We start from the raw sequence: 13,739 nt of genomic DNA on the forward strand, positions 1-13,739 counted from the left end.
AGGACTATAGGTCCTTTGAACCAGGACTGGCAAACAAAACCAAGAAATATGTATCACATCATAAGCTGGGGTAGGATTCCTAAAACTCTGCTTAGGCATCCACTCGTTTCTCCTCCTTCCTCTTGTGTAAGGAAGTAGAGATAAGACTGTTTATCTCTCTGATAGAAATCTTGTAAGATATTGTTATTTTATCTTTCTTACCAGCTTGGCTTTTACTGCCCAATTTAAACAATACTAGCTACTCCTAATTTTTAGTACTTGGTGTGTTTAAAGCATTACTCCAAGTGTTTTACTTTTATACTCAGTTAATTCTAACAGTTCCATGGGTTAGATATTCCATTATTATCTCCATTTTATAGTTGAAAACTCAAGTTTAGGAGACACTAAACAGCCTATGCTCACAATGTGGGTCTATGCTGTAGAATATAGGTCAATCCGTGAAACCAAATGTCACATGCAATAAATAAGTTAGAATTAGTTGGTATTTTTTTCATATCTTTTAATTCTTTCATGACAGTAGAATGTATTTTGACATATTATACATACATGGAGTATAACTTCCCATTCTTGTGGTTGTGTAAGATTTAGTTGGAATTTCTGATTCTGGCACATGGCAATTGGAACAATTCCAAGCTTAATACCTAGGTGGATTTTTGTGTTTGTTTAGGAAACAACAATAAAAAAATCAGATGGTGACTGCTTTGGGCCTTAAGTTCTACTGATTGACAGGTTCTAGCATCCTGTCTTTCACAGGCTTAAATGTAATGGTCAGAGCTGAAGTAGGAAATTGATTGTACACTGTATCATCTTATTTTTATGTAAATTGCCTTTCAGTGTTCCTATCTTGAAGGACTCTTGTAATAGAATGAAATTCAGGGCTGGGATTGTGGCTCAGTGGTAGAGCGCTTGCCTAGCAAGTGCAAGGCCCTGGGTTCAATCCTCAGCACCACATAAAAATAAATAAAATAAAGATATTAAAAAATATATTTTAAAAAATAGAATGAAATTCAGGCCTTTTGTTTGTTTTACTTTTTTTAGGACCATCTGAATCTGATAATTTTTCTCACAACCTGAGAGGAGTAATTCCCCGAAGTTTTGAATATTTATTTTACTTAATTGATCGTGAAAAAGAGAAGGTAAAACTTACTATAAAAATAAAATGGTTCAACGAAATGTCTAGTTTTGAGTAGTTAGCTGCTAATAATTAGCTCAGGATACATAGAGGAGTGTGGATGGTACTCTCTTCTACACTGTGTGTCAGCAAATATGGTATTGAAAAACCTTTCAATTCTTAAGATAAAATCAGTGATTCTGGGGGTTTTGTTTTCAATTTGATTGAGTTTTTAGTTTGTAAAAGAGAGAAAGTGTATATATATATATATATATATATATATATATATATATAAATCCTGACTGAGGAAAACAGATTCATGAATATACTAAGCCCAGTCATCTACCTGTACCTGGGCTTTCCGGTATCCCTAGATCCTCCTGACATTACTAGTGATTGGGTCCATCATTGCCTCCTTTGCAGCACCGTTTCCACTTCACCACGATCTCCTTGCTCTGTGTGTGATATGCCTCTTATCATGTGGAGACAAGGTCTTCCCTCTCTTGCTGGCTCCCAGGTTGGGCCATTATTATGATTGTGCTTCCTCTTTGGCTTGCCAAATTTCAGTCTTAAGAACCCTTAGTATTATATGTTCCATTACTGTATACCAAGGAAAGTGATTTGATATCAGTTTATCACTTACTGCTTTTCAGAAACTATCCCCAAGCTTGGCACAGTGGTGCATAATTCCAGTGACTCTGGAAGCTAAGGCAGGAGGATCACAAGTGTGAGGCCAGCCTCAGCAACTTAGCAAGACCCTGTCTCAAAATTTAAAAAGAAAAAAAAAACTTTAAAGGGCAGGAGATGTGAACCCCTGAGTTCAATTCACAGTACCACCAAAAACAGGAGAAAAATAAAAGAAACGATCCATAATATTTCAGTTAGACACATAAATTACATGCCAATAAAATAATTGAGTTTAGCAACATGCATTTCTGTGGTTAAAAATTCTAAAGTCTTTTAAAATGAATTGTTTTCAGTCTTTTAAAGAACATAATGCTTGTTTCAAATAAAACTTTATGAGAAAGTCCAAAATAAAAAACAGACTAAAATGAAATTGCCCAATTAACCTACTCCCTAAGCTGGCTCTGAGACGCCTCTGGAAACCTCCAGGGCTCCTGGGATCACACTTTGATACTGCTTTAAAATGTTATTGAAACTAGTTATCTAGATTTTTTCCAATGCCTTTTCAGTATCTTTATTAAAGGTTAATAGTGTAGGAAATTTACACCTTGTCAAACAACTACAAAATTACTGCTGGTGAAAGCTGGGAGAACACATGACAATAATGGCTCTAACTGAGGCTTCTTTTATAGGCTGGTGCTGGAAAAAGTTTCCTGTGTAAGTGTTCCTTTATTGAGATCTACAACGAGCAGATCTATGACCTGCTGGACTCTGCCTCAACTGGACTGCACTTACGAGAACACATCAAGAAGGGAGTGTTTGTTGTTGGTGCAGTGGAGCAAGTGGTCACTTCTGCTGCTGAAGCCTATCAGGTACCCTTCCATGAGTATTTACTTGATGCTTAGGCAATAAACATGCTGTGAAAGCACCCCGATCTCAAAAATGTAGAATGAGGTGCCAAAAATATTTCATGGAGGCATGATGCAAAATGCTCATGAAAAGAAAAAAGAATAGGGCAGGATTTAGTGAAAAAGAACTCTGAGCCACTTGATTTAGCATTATTTTGATACATTTATTCTAATCAAGTACTCTTTAAAAACACCCTGCAGGTGACGATTCATTAGTGTCCCTGTTTCTTAAGTTAGTCTGCCTGGGAGCTGCTAGTATAAGGAGCTTGTGGGAATGCTGGCTGTGAAGCAGCTAGCTCTTCACTTCTTTCTATTTTTGCTTGCAAGTTGGGCGTCAAAAGCCAACTTCGGTTCAGGGCAACCCAGCGGTGGAAATTTATAAAAATCTTCTCATATTTTACAGATTTTAAGTAATTTTTATACTGTAATATTTAATATATACAAAATATTGCAACATGCATGTAGTTACTAAGTTTAATTTTAAAATGAACATTCAAGACAATTTAATACTCATATAGCACCAATATTATCCTTTTTGTTTGTGTTTTCCTCCTTATCCCCTGACTACTCCCCTAAATATTGTTGAATATGATTATCATTTGCTTCTGCTTTTAAACTACAAATATATATACATATTAATATGTTGCTTTTGCTTCCTTTTGGGTTTTAAAAAATAGTTTATGTTCAACCTCCTATGAATTTTTAACTCAACATGGTTTATGAAATGCATCTATGTTGCATTGCATCTATTTTCACTGCTATATAATATTATTAGTTTGTTTTTCCACCTTCAAAAAGTCTCTTGAGGGGCTGGGGATGCGGCTCAAGTGGTAGCGCGCTCGCCTGGCATCCGTGCGGCCCGGGTTCGATCCTCAGCACCACATACAAAACAAAGATGTTGTATCCGTCGATAACTAAAAAATAAATATTAAAATTCTCTCTCTCTCTCTCTCTCCTCTCTCACTCTCTTTAAAAAAAAAAAAAAAAAAAAAAAGTCTCTTGACTCAAACTTTTTAAACTGAGATTCCCCCAGTAAGAGGTAGGTTTTACATGTGGCTCAGTATGTATATAGATACATATGCAAAAAATCATGTTGGGATTTGATTGGATTACATTGCAGTTGTAGACCAGCTTGGAGTAATTGATACCTTTACAATATTCAGTTCATACATCAACATTTATTCATTTATTTAGATTTAATATTTTGAGATATTAATTTTAGTAATTTTCACCATAAAAGTCATGTAGTTTTCATTAACTTTATTACAATATGCCTTACAATTTTTGATGCTCTTATAATCTCTTTAAAATTACATATTCTGTTTGATGTAAATAGAAATGCAGTTGATTTTTATAGAATGCTTTTTACTTAATTAGCTACCTTGCTAACTATCTTACAAAATCAGAAATGTATGTTAAATTCTTTCAGATGCTTTTTTCTGCTACTGCCATGATCATGTGCTTTCTTTTTCCTTTCAAGTGTTAACATGATAAAGGACTAGATTCAATTTTTGAACTTTTTTTAGTATTTTTTTCATCAATTTGAAAAATTGAGATCAACCTCTAATTTCCCTGTCCATAGGTGATTATATGCATGTTGAACTTGGATTTTCTGCCCTGAAGGGTAGGCATTCACGTTCTTGTTTTAAAAATATAAAGGCTGAGCCTTGAAAAGGTTCAACTGACTCCAGATCACACTACAGTAGAGCCAGGGTTGAACTCATCATGCAGACTCTAAAGCCTGCAGTGTGAACCTTCATGTATTCCTGCTTGCCATAGGGAATAGAAAGGGAAAATAGGTACTTTACAGGCCAAGGGAATGGAGGAGAAAGAAAGAAAACAAAACAAAAGACTGGATAACTCTCTGAGTTTCAAGGTAATTCAGAATTTTTTTTTTCCTTTGGTTCAACATTCTTATTGTGAAGAAAAGGGTTCAGAGAGATTTTGTGATTTATATTAAGATAATACAGATAGAGTATGGCAAAAAACTTCTAGAAACTATGCCTTTTGATTTCCTGTTTGTTCTCTTTTTTTGTAACATGGAGAGAGAAAAAAAAAAAAACAAACTTGTATGTTCTTTGGTGGGCCAGTAATATTTCTTATCATACTTTACAGATTTTTTATTGATTTTGGTGACTAACATGTATCACTTGAAATTTGTGAAAATATAATTTCTCTTACAAAGCTAGATAATGGAAAGACCATAATAGGTGTTCCCCACCTCTGCTCTAGAGGGATTAAGTATTTTGTGTAAATGTTGTGAAAGTAAATAGCTGTAAATTAGTATTTTTCTTGTTAAATCAGTGGTTCTCCAGTACTTATTTTAAGTTTGTCTTAAGTGTGCCTGCTGTGGCTTCTTGTAATACATTTTCCTCTTACCTAGGTGTTGTCTGGAGGATGGAGGAACAGACGTGTGGCATCAACATCAATGAATAGAGAATCCTCTAGGTCTCATGCAGTCTTTACAATCACAATAGAGTCAATGGAAAAAAGCAATGAGACTGTGAATATACGAACCTCCCTACTCAACTTGGTGGATTTAGCAGGATCTGAAAGGCAAAAAGATACCCATGCAGAAGGGATGAGGTTGAAGGTAAGAATGAGATTATGGTCTTCAACCTATAGGTGAATTCTTACCAGAAGTCAGTACACACCAGGTATTGTGAGGGCTGCAATGAAATAAAAAATTACTCCTATCTAAAAGGAGCAGATTTTTATTAGGTAAGGGAAAGTGAATGGGATAGGGCAAGTGGCAAGAATGTTTTAATTTTTGCTAGAGGGAATAATGGTACTAGAGGTATTGTGTGCATATACAAATACATAACAACAAATTCCACCATAATGTATAACTCTAATATACCAATAAAAAATATGGAAAAAATATCTGTAGAGAGAGAAGGAAAAATAAAGGAGGCATTGCTTTGCTACTATTCTAAAGTTGAAGTGTATATCAACAGGGGACAGAAAAAGAAGGATGTGAAATGGATTCCTTGGGGAAATGTGAAAAAGAAATAGTTCTTAAGTTGTCATCTCAAACAGGGACAGGGTTTGGGTAGGGAGGGAATACATGCCCAGTTGGGTGACAAATCAAAGCTTATTGTAAACGTGCTGAATGAGTATGGCATTTGGCATTTTGGCATGGGAGGGTGGGTTAGAGAGGCAAGTAGGCCAGATCACTGAGGACAGGAGTGCCAGACCAAGTTTGTACTCAACTTTCCAAATACTGGGAAATAATTTAAAAGTTTTGAAGAAATGAGTGATTTCATGAAGAAAGCCTATTTTATGAAAAACTTGGACCCTCTGACCTACCACTGCCAGGATGAAGAGGGGAGAGCCTAAAGAGAAAGGAGACTGGTTATATTGTTTAATATTTCAAGTGTACAGGGTTGAGGACCTAGGCCTAGGCTAAGGTACTAGCAATGGTACCAGAGGTTCTGTGTAATGTATATTGATATAATAATTGTAATGTGATCATCATTAAAATATGTGTGGATTCTATAGTTTAGGATATATATGAGTTGGGGGAGAGGTGTCAGAAATGGCAGAGGAGAGATCTTCTTTTTGCATTAAAAGTGAGGCTTGAGGGGGCTGGGGTTGTGGCTCAGGGGTGGAGTGCTTGTCTAGCACGTGTGAGGCGCTGGCTTTGATCCTCAGCACCACATAAAAATAAATAAATAAAATCAAGGTATTGTGTCCGGCTACAACTAAAAAAATATTTTAAAAAAAATCTTACACAAAAAAATGAGGCTTGAGCCTCCTGAGTTCTCATGCAGTTTCTGGCAATCTAAGGCTCATGTTTCTATTGATACATGATGCATAATAAAATAACATGTTTATACAGATGCTGCTTAGAGTAGGGTTACATGCCAGTACATTCATTGTAAGTTGAAAGTATCATGAAGTTTAAAATGCATCGAATAGGGCTGGGGATGTGGCTCAAGCGGTAGCACGCTCGCCTGGCATGCGTGCGGCCCGGGTTCGATCCTCAGCACTACATACAAAGATGTTGTGTCCGCCGATAACTAAAAAATAAATATTACAAAAATAAAATGCATCGAATATATCTACCCTACTGAACATCATATTTCAGCAATAGAGTAATTGGTAGTGTCATGGTCATTCCTCCTCAAGATCTTGAGGTCAGCTGGGAGCTGTGACTTGCTACTGCTTCCTACTATCCTGAGAATGTTGGCTGACCTGCAGAAAGATCAAAATTCGGAAGTTAAGGGCTGGGATTGTAACTCAGTGGTAGAATGCTTGCCTAGTTCATGGGAGGCACTGGGTTGGATCCTCAGCACCACATAAAAATAAAGTAAATGTATTGGGTCCATCTACAACCAAAAAAATACTTTAAAAAAAAATTTAAAAGTTGAAGTGCAGCTTCTACTGAATGTGCATTGCTTTTATACCATTCTAATGCTGCAGTGTGCTTCAAATAGAAAACTATTAGGGGATAATTGAGCATACTGTTTTTTAGCTGAAAAGTCCATTATTATTAACTAATAGTCTCCGACTTGCCTTTCCATCCAAGATTGTCACTCTATTAGATCTATTTTAATTCAGAAAGTCACTAATTTTTGTTATTTTTTTATATCACTAAATTTTTGTTATTTTTTCCCATCACCTTAGGAAGCAGGTAATATAAACCGATCATTGAGCTGCCTAGGCCAAGTGATTACCGCACTTGTTGATGTGGGTAATGGAAAACAGAGACACGTGTGCTACAGAGACTCCAAACTTACCTTCTTGCTGCGGGTAAAGTAGATTATTGGGTCCCTGCATTCTTTTGATTGTGCTCACTAAGATTGATAGTGGGACATCTCTCAGTCTTGGTGGAAAGATTGTGCCTTTTTGTTTTTCTTTCTTTATTTTGCTTGAAAAGATCTTGTGATTTCTCACATAAAAACATATATCATTTATGTCATGGAACAGGATTCTCTTGGTGGTAATGCCAAAACAGCCATAATTGTAAATGTTCATCCCGGATCCAGGTGTTTTGGGGAAACCCTGTCAACACTTAATTTTGCTCAAAGAGCCAAGCTGATTAAAAACAAGGTAAGATACTTCAATGTATTTTAGTAAATTAGAAAAAGACTTAAGTTTAAAATATACAGTTTATGATTGCCCTAATATTACTCTTTTTGGGGGGAGTTCTGGGGATTGAATCCAGGGCCTTAATGCATGCAGAGGCAAACACTCTACCAACTGAGGTATATCCCCAGCTCCTTCCCTAATATTATGGTTAATTGTTATCTATTTCTCTGTGAAAGCTTATCTTAACTATATGTAAGATTTCTATTTCCTTGTTTTCTTTTTTTTTTTGGTGTTACTGGTGATTAAACCCAGGGTCTCACACCTGCTAGGCAAGCACTCTACCACTGAGCTATACATAACCCCAGCCCTTCCATTTTATTTTCTGTAGCCATTCAAGACCTAGGGTAGATCTTATGGTTGTTAATTGTTTTTCTAGTTTTTTCTTTACATAAAGTTTTCCTTTGTAATTGGGATACAGACTAAATTTATTTGCCTAAACAATGATAGCAGAGCTGATGCGTACAAAGGTGAAAGTATGCTATGAAAGACATTTGTAACATTGATAAAGTTGGTCTATCAAGTTGTCTCTATTTCCAGGGAGTCTGCATTTCATTTTATATACAAGAAGCTTCTTTAATGTTGGTATTACATGTAGGGTCAGAAATCTTTTCTTGTAAGAGTCAAGTAGGGCTGGGGATGTGGCTCAAGTGGTAGTGCGCTTGCCTGGCATGCATGAGGAACTGGGATCGATCCTCAGCACCACATAAAATAAAAATAAAGATATATTAAAAAAATGATGTTCCTTGAAAAAACAGGTAGTCACTGTTTGATGCTTTTGGACCACATGAACTCTGTTCCAACTACTCATCTCTGCCTGTCTCTGCCTTTGTAGTGAGAAAACAGCCATAGACAGTGTATTAACAAATGGGAGCAGCCAAGCTCCAGTATAGCTTCATCTGCAGAAGATAGTGGACTGTATTTTGCCCACAAACAACACTTTGGCTTCTGCAGACCTTTAAAGACCAAGAAGTCCCCCACTTATTTTGGAGAAGTTGAAGATCTCTTCGGTTTTAGACAAAATAATTGTGCTCTAAATTGGTAGATTAATTTTATTTCTCCTTCAAGGGTGAAACTGTTCATGCTAAACCCCCAAGAAGATTCCCTGATTATCTGATCGTGGTTAGTCTAAAGTGGTTTGTGTTTCTCTTTCCCCCAGCTAGATCAGAGTATAGATATAGTCCTTTGTTATATTTCTTTGGATTATGACTTCATACTAATATGAATATTAGCAATATGAAGAGGAAAAACAATTAGAGCTTTCTGGCCTTATCTTTTGGGACTTCTAGAAGTCTGGAGAAATTAGAACTGTAGTGATAATTGAAATTATGGTGTCATTGATGTGATGATGATGTCAAAAGTACCTCATAATGAGGCTGGCCATAAGAGTCAGGCACAATTGGAAATGGCTTCTTAACACACACAAAACAACAAAACTAGGAGCTCTATACTAGTCTCTATCAATGGTAAGTCCCCTGACCTTTCTACCAGTGGAAAGTGCTAGGGCATCTGCTACTTATTAAGAATGAGCCATTTAAATCTTTCTGAGTGGGCTCTTCCTACGTCAAGAGCAGAGGGAACTGTGGGGCTGGCAGAGAGTTTTTCCTCACTGAGGTATTGGGCATTTCACAACTGAGTCCTTTGACCTGGTTGGTACTCAGTTGTTGGCACTTATCACCCTGTTGCTTTTGTGAGCCTTTTCTAAAAATATGTAATTTTTTAATTAACAAAAATTATTTTTGTGGCAGTTCTAGGTCCACAGCAAAATTGAACAGAAAGTACAGAAACATCCCATATACTCCCTGTCCCCACACATGTAACACCTTCCTCACTATTAACATCCTATGTCACAGTGGTATATTTGTTGGTGAACATTTTTAACTTTTTATTTTTATTTTTGGTTGTAAATGGATATGATACCTTTATTATATTTATTTTTATGTGGTGCTGAGGATTGAACCCAGTGCCTCACACATGAAAGGCAAGTGCTTTACCACTGAGCCACAACCCCAGCCCCCATTTTTAACTTCTTAGTGTTTGTCTTAAACAAGAATTTCTTTTAGAAAACGAAGATACTGGGCTGGGGATGTAGCACAGTTGTAGGGTGCTTCCTCAGCATGCACGAGGCCCTGGGTTCGATCCCTGGTAACACATACACACACAGGTAGAAAAGAAAGATATCATTTAGTGTGTTGAAAACACAAAATGGAACTGTGAAACCAACTCTTCCTTTCAGGAGGGCTGTTAAAAAATACAGGGTGGGATTCCTCTGGAGAGGCTTGCTTCTGCCAAGCCAAGGGAGCTTGGGCCAGCCCTGAGGGTCATCATTGCACTTACAGGCTAGGTTTCTTTTTGTTTTCTTTTTTTCTTTTTTTATACCTAGCGCTGAGGATAGAACCTAGGGTCTTGCACCAACAAGACGAGTGCTCTACTGCTGAGCCACAACCCCAGCCCCACAGGCTAGGTTTCTTCTTCATAGGGAGCTAGGACGGTGGGGTGGGATGGGGTGAGTGGGGGATGGCACCGATTGAGGTGTTTGCTTTTCTCCACTGGGGAAGGGGGTGAAGTCTGTCCTCTTCAGGGGGAAGGAAGTATTAGGGAACACTCAGGTCTGAAGGATGATCCAGACAGAGCCTGGGGCTGGTCAAAGAGTAATACTCAAGTGGGAGTCTGGAGGGGAGTGGTGAGGGAGAAGAGAGCCTGGCTGGTGCTGGTCCATCTCTAGCTCGAGGTATAAAGGCACAGAGAAGGAACTTTCCTTCCCACTCTAGGACACTTTGATTCTGGTGGCCTTTTGATCATTCATGAAATGGAAGCACAGTTTTGTTGGCTGTTTATCACTCCATACCAAAAAAATGCCAACTCAGGACTGTACAACTGAAAAGAGTGATCTCTTAATTCTTGAACAGGCAGTGGTAAATGAAGACACGCAAGGAAATGTGAGCCAGCTCCAAGCTGAAGTGAAGAGGCTCAAAGAACAACTGGCCCAGCTTACTTCCGGGCAGACACTTCCAGAAAGCCTTCTGACTAGAGGTAGAATGAACACAGCGGGACCATCCTGGGAAGGACAAGTGTGAATATTAGTTCAAGAGCCCCCTGCTGCTAGATAGGCTTCCCAGAAGTTCCCACGACTATCTCCTCTGTTCATTTAGCCCTTTCTATTTATATCACTTCCAGGAGCATAGTACCCTGTAACCAGACACAGGAGCCAAAAACACTGAGTTCTGTGAGATGCAGGAGAAGGAATTAAAATAATTTTGAATGATTCATCCTTAATAATTGCTAAAAGGAGAGACTGATTTCATTTAGGTCACTTCCAGTATTCTGTCATAGGATCTACATAATATTCTACATGTTTATTAAGTACAATAGGAGGCACTTTTCTCCAAAGTATAGTTACTAGAAAGTGAATTCATTTGAAATCTATAAACGAGGGAAAATTAAATCCCAGCAGGCACACTGCACCCTGGTACTCCCCCCAAATTTTTTAGATCCATTTCTATTTCTACATATCACACACTATATATTTTGACTAAATAAAGAAAAGCTCATTTTTCTTCAAAAAACAGCTAATATATTGAGTAGTTTAATTTGAAATTCATGATCCAGTGACAACAGTCTCATTCTATTAGTTGAGAATATTCAATCAAAGACTGTTAAACTCATCTTTTGGTTTTAAAAATTTGAGAATTTTTTTTTTTTTTTTTGTCAATTATAGATAAAGAAAAGACTGATTACATGAAGTATTTCCAGGAGGCAATGGTATTCTTTAAGAAATCTGAACAGGAAAAGAAGGTAGGAAACTAAATTAGGATAAAAGGGATTTAAGTTATTTCAGGCTTTCACAATGTGGTTTTTATTGCCCTACAATAAAATGAATAGCACCAGATTAATAAAGAAAGTAAATGAAGGCTGTGAAAATCTACTTTTGCCTTTAGGATTAAATTTAAATTTAGTATTTGTTTCTGGGTTTATGAAAATTTAGGAAGACTGACTTATTTTTTGTGATTAACCAAACAACAAATGTCTTTAAGTCTCTGGTAGAAAGAATTACCCAATTAGAAGATCTCACCCTCAAAAAGGAAAAATTTATTCAGTCGAATAAAATGATTGTGAAATTCCGAGAGGATCAAATCATGCGGCTAGAGAAGCTCCACAAGGAATCCCGGGGAAGTTTTCTGCCTGAGGAACAGTGTCGCTTACTCTCAGAATTAAGGGATGAGATCCAGACTCTCCGAGAACAAGTGAGTCCATAGCGTGTGTGTGTGTGTGTGTGTGTGTGTATCTTTAAGAATAAAGGAAGTTCAAATACTTGCTCTTTAATACAGTGGAAATTGTTTTAAATGAATTCAACTGATTGTATGATTTACATAATTCATTTTCCTCCCTTTCCCAGAATAGTTACACTCAAAGAGAAAGAAGGCTTCGCAGTGATATTGCCATATAGCACTCAGTGCTAGCCGGCCAAGTAGATTTTCACCCTGTGGGTCATTGTGGTTATCTGAATCAGTAGTCTCTTTAGAGTTGAGCCTTTTGATATTTAGTTCTTTTTCCCCTTTCCCTCAGGAGGTAACAAAGACATCTAGTTTTGAAAACAAAAACAAAAAAAAAACCCCACAGTGATCTGTTATCAACTCTGTGTCGCTTTCCAGAGGGTTTTTTGTGTGTGTGTGATATTGGGTTTGGGACCCAGGGCCTTAGGCGAGCACCCTACCACTGAGCTGTGTCTCCAGCCCTTTTCATTTTTTTATTTTGAGTCAGGATCTCAGTAAATTGCCCAGGCTGGCCTCAAACTTGTGATCCCCCTGCCTTAGCCTTCTGGATTGCTGGATTTACAGGGTGTGCCCCTGCACCTGGCCACTCTCCAGGGTTTTCAATGCATGTTTAAACACATGGGCATTTTTACTTTCATATATGTTTCTGCCCTTTACCTCTTTCAGTTAATGTATCTTGGTCAACAGAAAGTCTCTTTATTTTTTCTGGTGTGTTGATTTAACCATTTTCTTTTGTGGAAGAGTCTGCCACATTGTATACTCCTGGCTGTATCTCCCTAGGTGCACAGGTGAGAGTTTTAAGAAACTTAGCACAAATAGAGGAGTAGGTGATGCATATCTCAGTGTGATCACAAATGCCAAGTTGCTTTCCACAATGGTTGCATTAGAGTACAACCAATATTGCATCAGTGTTCCTTAGTTTTCTAATGGCTTTTTAGAAAGACTAGTTTAGTAAGGAAATGTTTAAATATTTAATGTGTGATTCTTCCGTGTGACAGATAGAGCACCACCCTGGAGTTGCAAAATATGCTATGGAAAATCATTCCCTCAGGGAAGAGAATAGAAGACTGAGATTATTAGAGCCTGTGAAAAGAGCCCAAGATATGGATGCCCAGACCATTGCAAAACTAGAGAAAGCTTTCTCTGAAATATCTGGCATAGAGAAAAACAACAAATGTAAGAAATTATAGTTGTAAGAAGGGGCTGTTTTTTATTTGTTTTGGTAGTGAAGATGGAACCCTGGTTTGTCCTATCACTGAGAAACATCCCCAGTCCTTTTAAACTATTTTTCATTTTGAGACAGGGCTTTACTATGTTGCTTAGGACCTCTCTGAGTTGCTGAGGCTGTCCTCAACCTTGGGGTCCTCTTGCCTCAGCCTCTTGAGTTGCTGAGATTACAGGTGTGTGCCACCATTCCCAGCTTTAAGAGGCTGTGTTGATTTAACCATTGGGGGGGCGGGGGTGGGGTGGGGCGAGGGTATCAGGAATTGAACTCAGGGGCACTCAACCTCTGAGCCACATCCCCAACCCTATTCTATATTTTATTTAGAGACAGGGTCTCACTGAGTTGCTTAGTACCTCTCTTTTGCTGAGGCTGGCTTTGAACTCGAGATCCTCCTGCCTCAACCTTCTGAGCCTGGTATTACAGGCATGTGCCACTCTGCCTCGTTCAAGAAGCTGTTTTAAAGAGCATTTGTAGTGCCTTGCAGTTAGGATCTTCATTTTTAGCCT

At 37.8% G+C, this 13,739-nt stretch overlaps 1 protein-coding gene across 4 annotated transcripts in view; it reads left to right on the top strand.

Annotated features, from left to right (window-relative positions):
- Positions 1–13,739, top strand: part of Kif15 (kinesin family member 15) — a 56,291-nt gene that overhangs the window by 12,198 nt on the left and 30,354 nt on the right. For all 4 annotated transcript variants that reach the window (XM_046437683.2, XM_046437685.2, XM_046437686.2 and 1 more), the window contains 9 exons: positions 1,039–1,136; positions 2,428–2,607; positions 5,027–5,236; positions 7,273–7,398; positions 7,576–7,698; positions 10,644–10,767; positions 11,453–11,529; positions 11,769–11,978; positions 13,007–13,184. In XM_046437683.2, coding sequence (XP_046293639.1) covers positions 1,039–1,136; positions 2,428–2,607; positions 5,027–5,236; positions 7,273–7,398; positions 7,576–7,698; positions 10,644–10,767; positions 11,453–11,529; positions 11,769–11,978; positions 13,007–13,184 — 1,326 coding nt within the window. The remainder of the gene's footprint in view (positions 1–1,038; positions 1,137–2,427; positions 2,608–5,026; positions 5,237–7,272; positions 7,399–7,575; positions 7,699–10,643; positions 10,768–11,452; positions 11,530–11,768; positions 11,979–13,006; positions 13,185–13,739) is intronic.

The sequence above is a fragment of the Marmota monax genome, unplaced genomic scaffold (assembly GCF_021218885.2).
Source record: "Marmota monax isolate L192 unplaced genomic scaffold, Marmota_monax_Labrador192_F-V1.1 WCK01_AAM20220418_F8-fsc00021, whole genome shotgun sequence".
Taxonomy (NCBI): Eukaryota; Metazoa; Chordata; class Mammalia; order Rodentia; family Sciuridae; genus Marmota; species Marmota monax.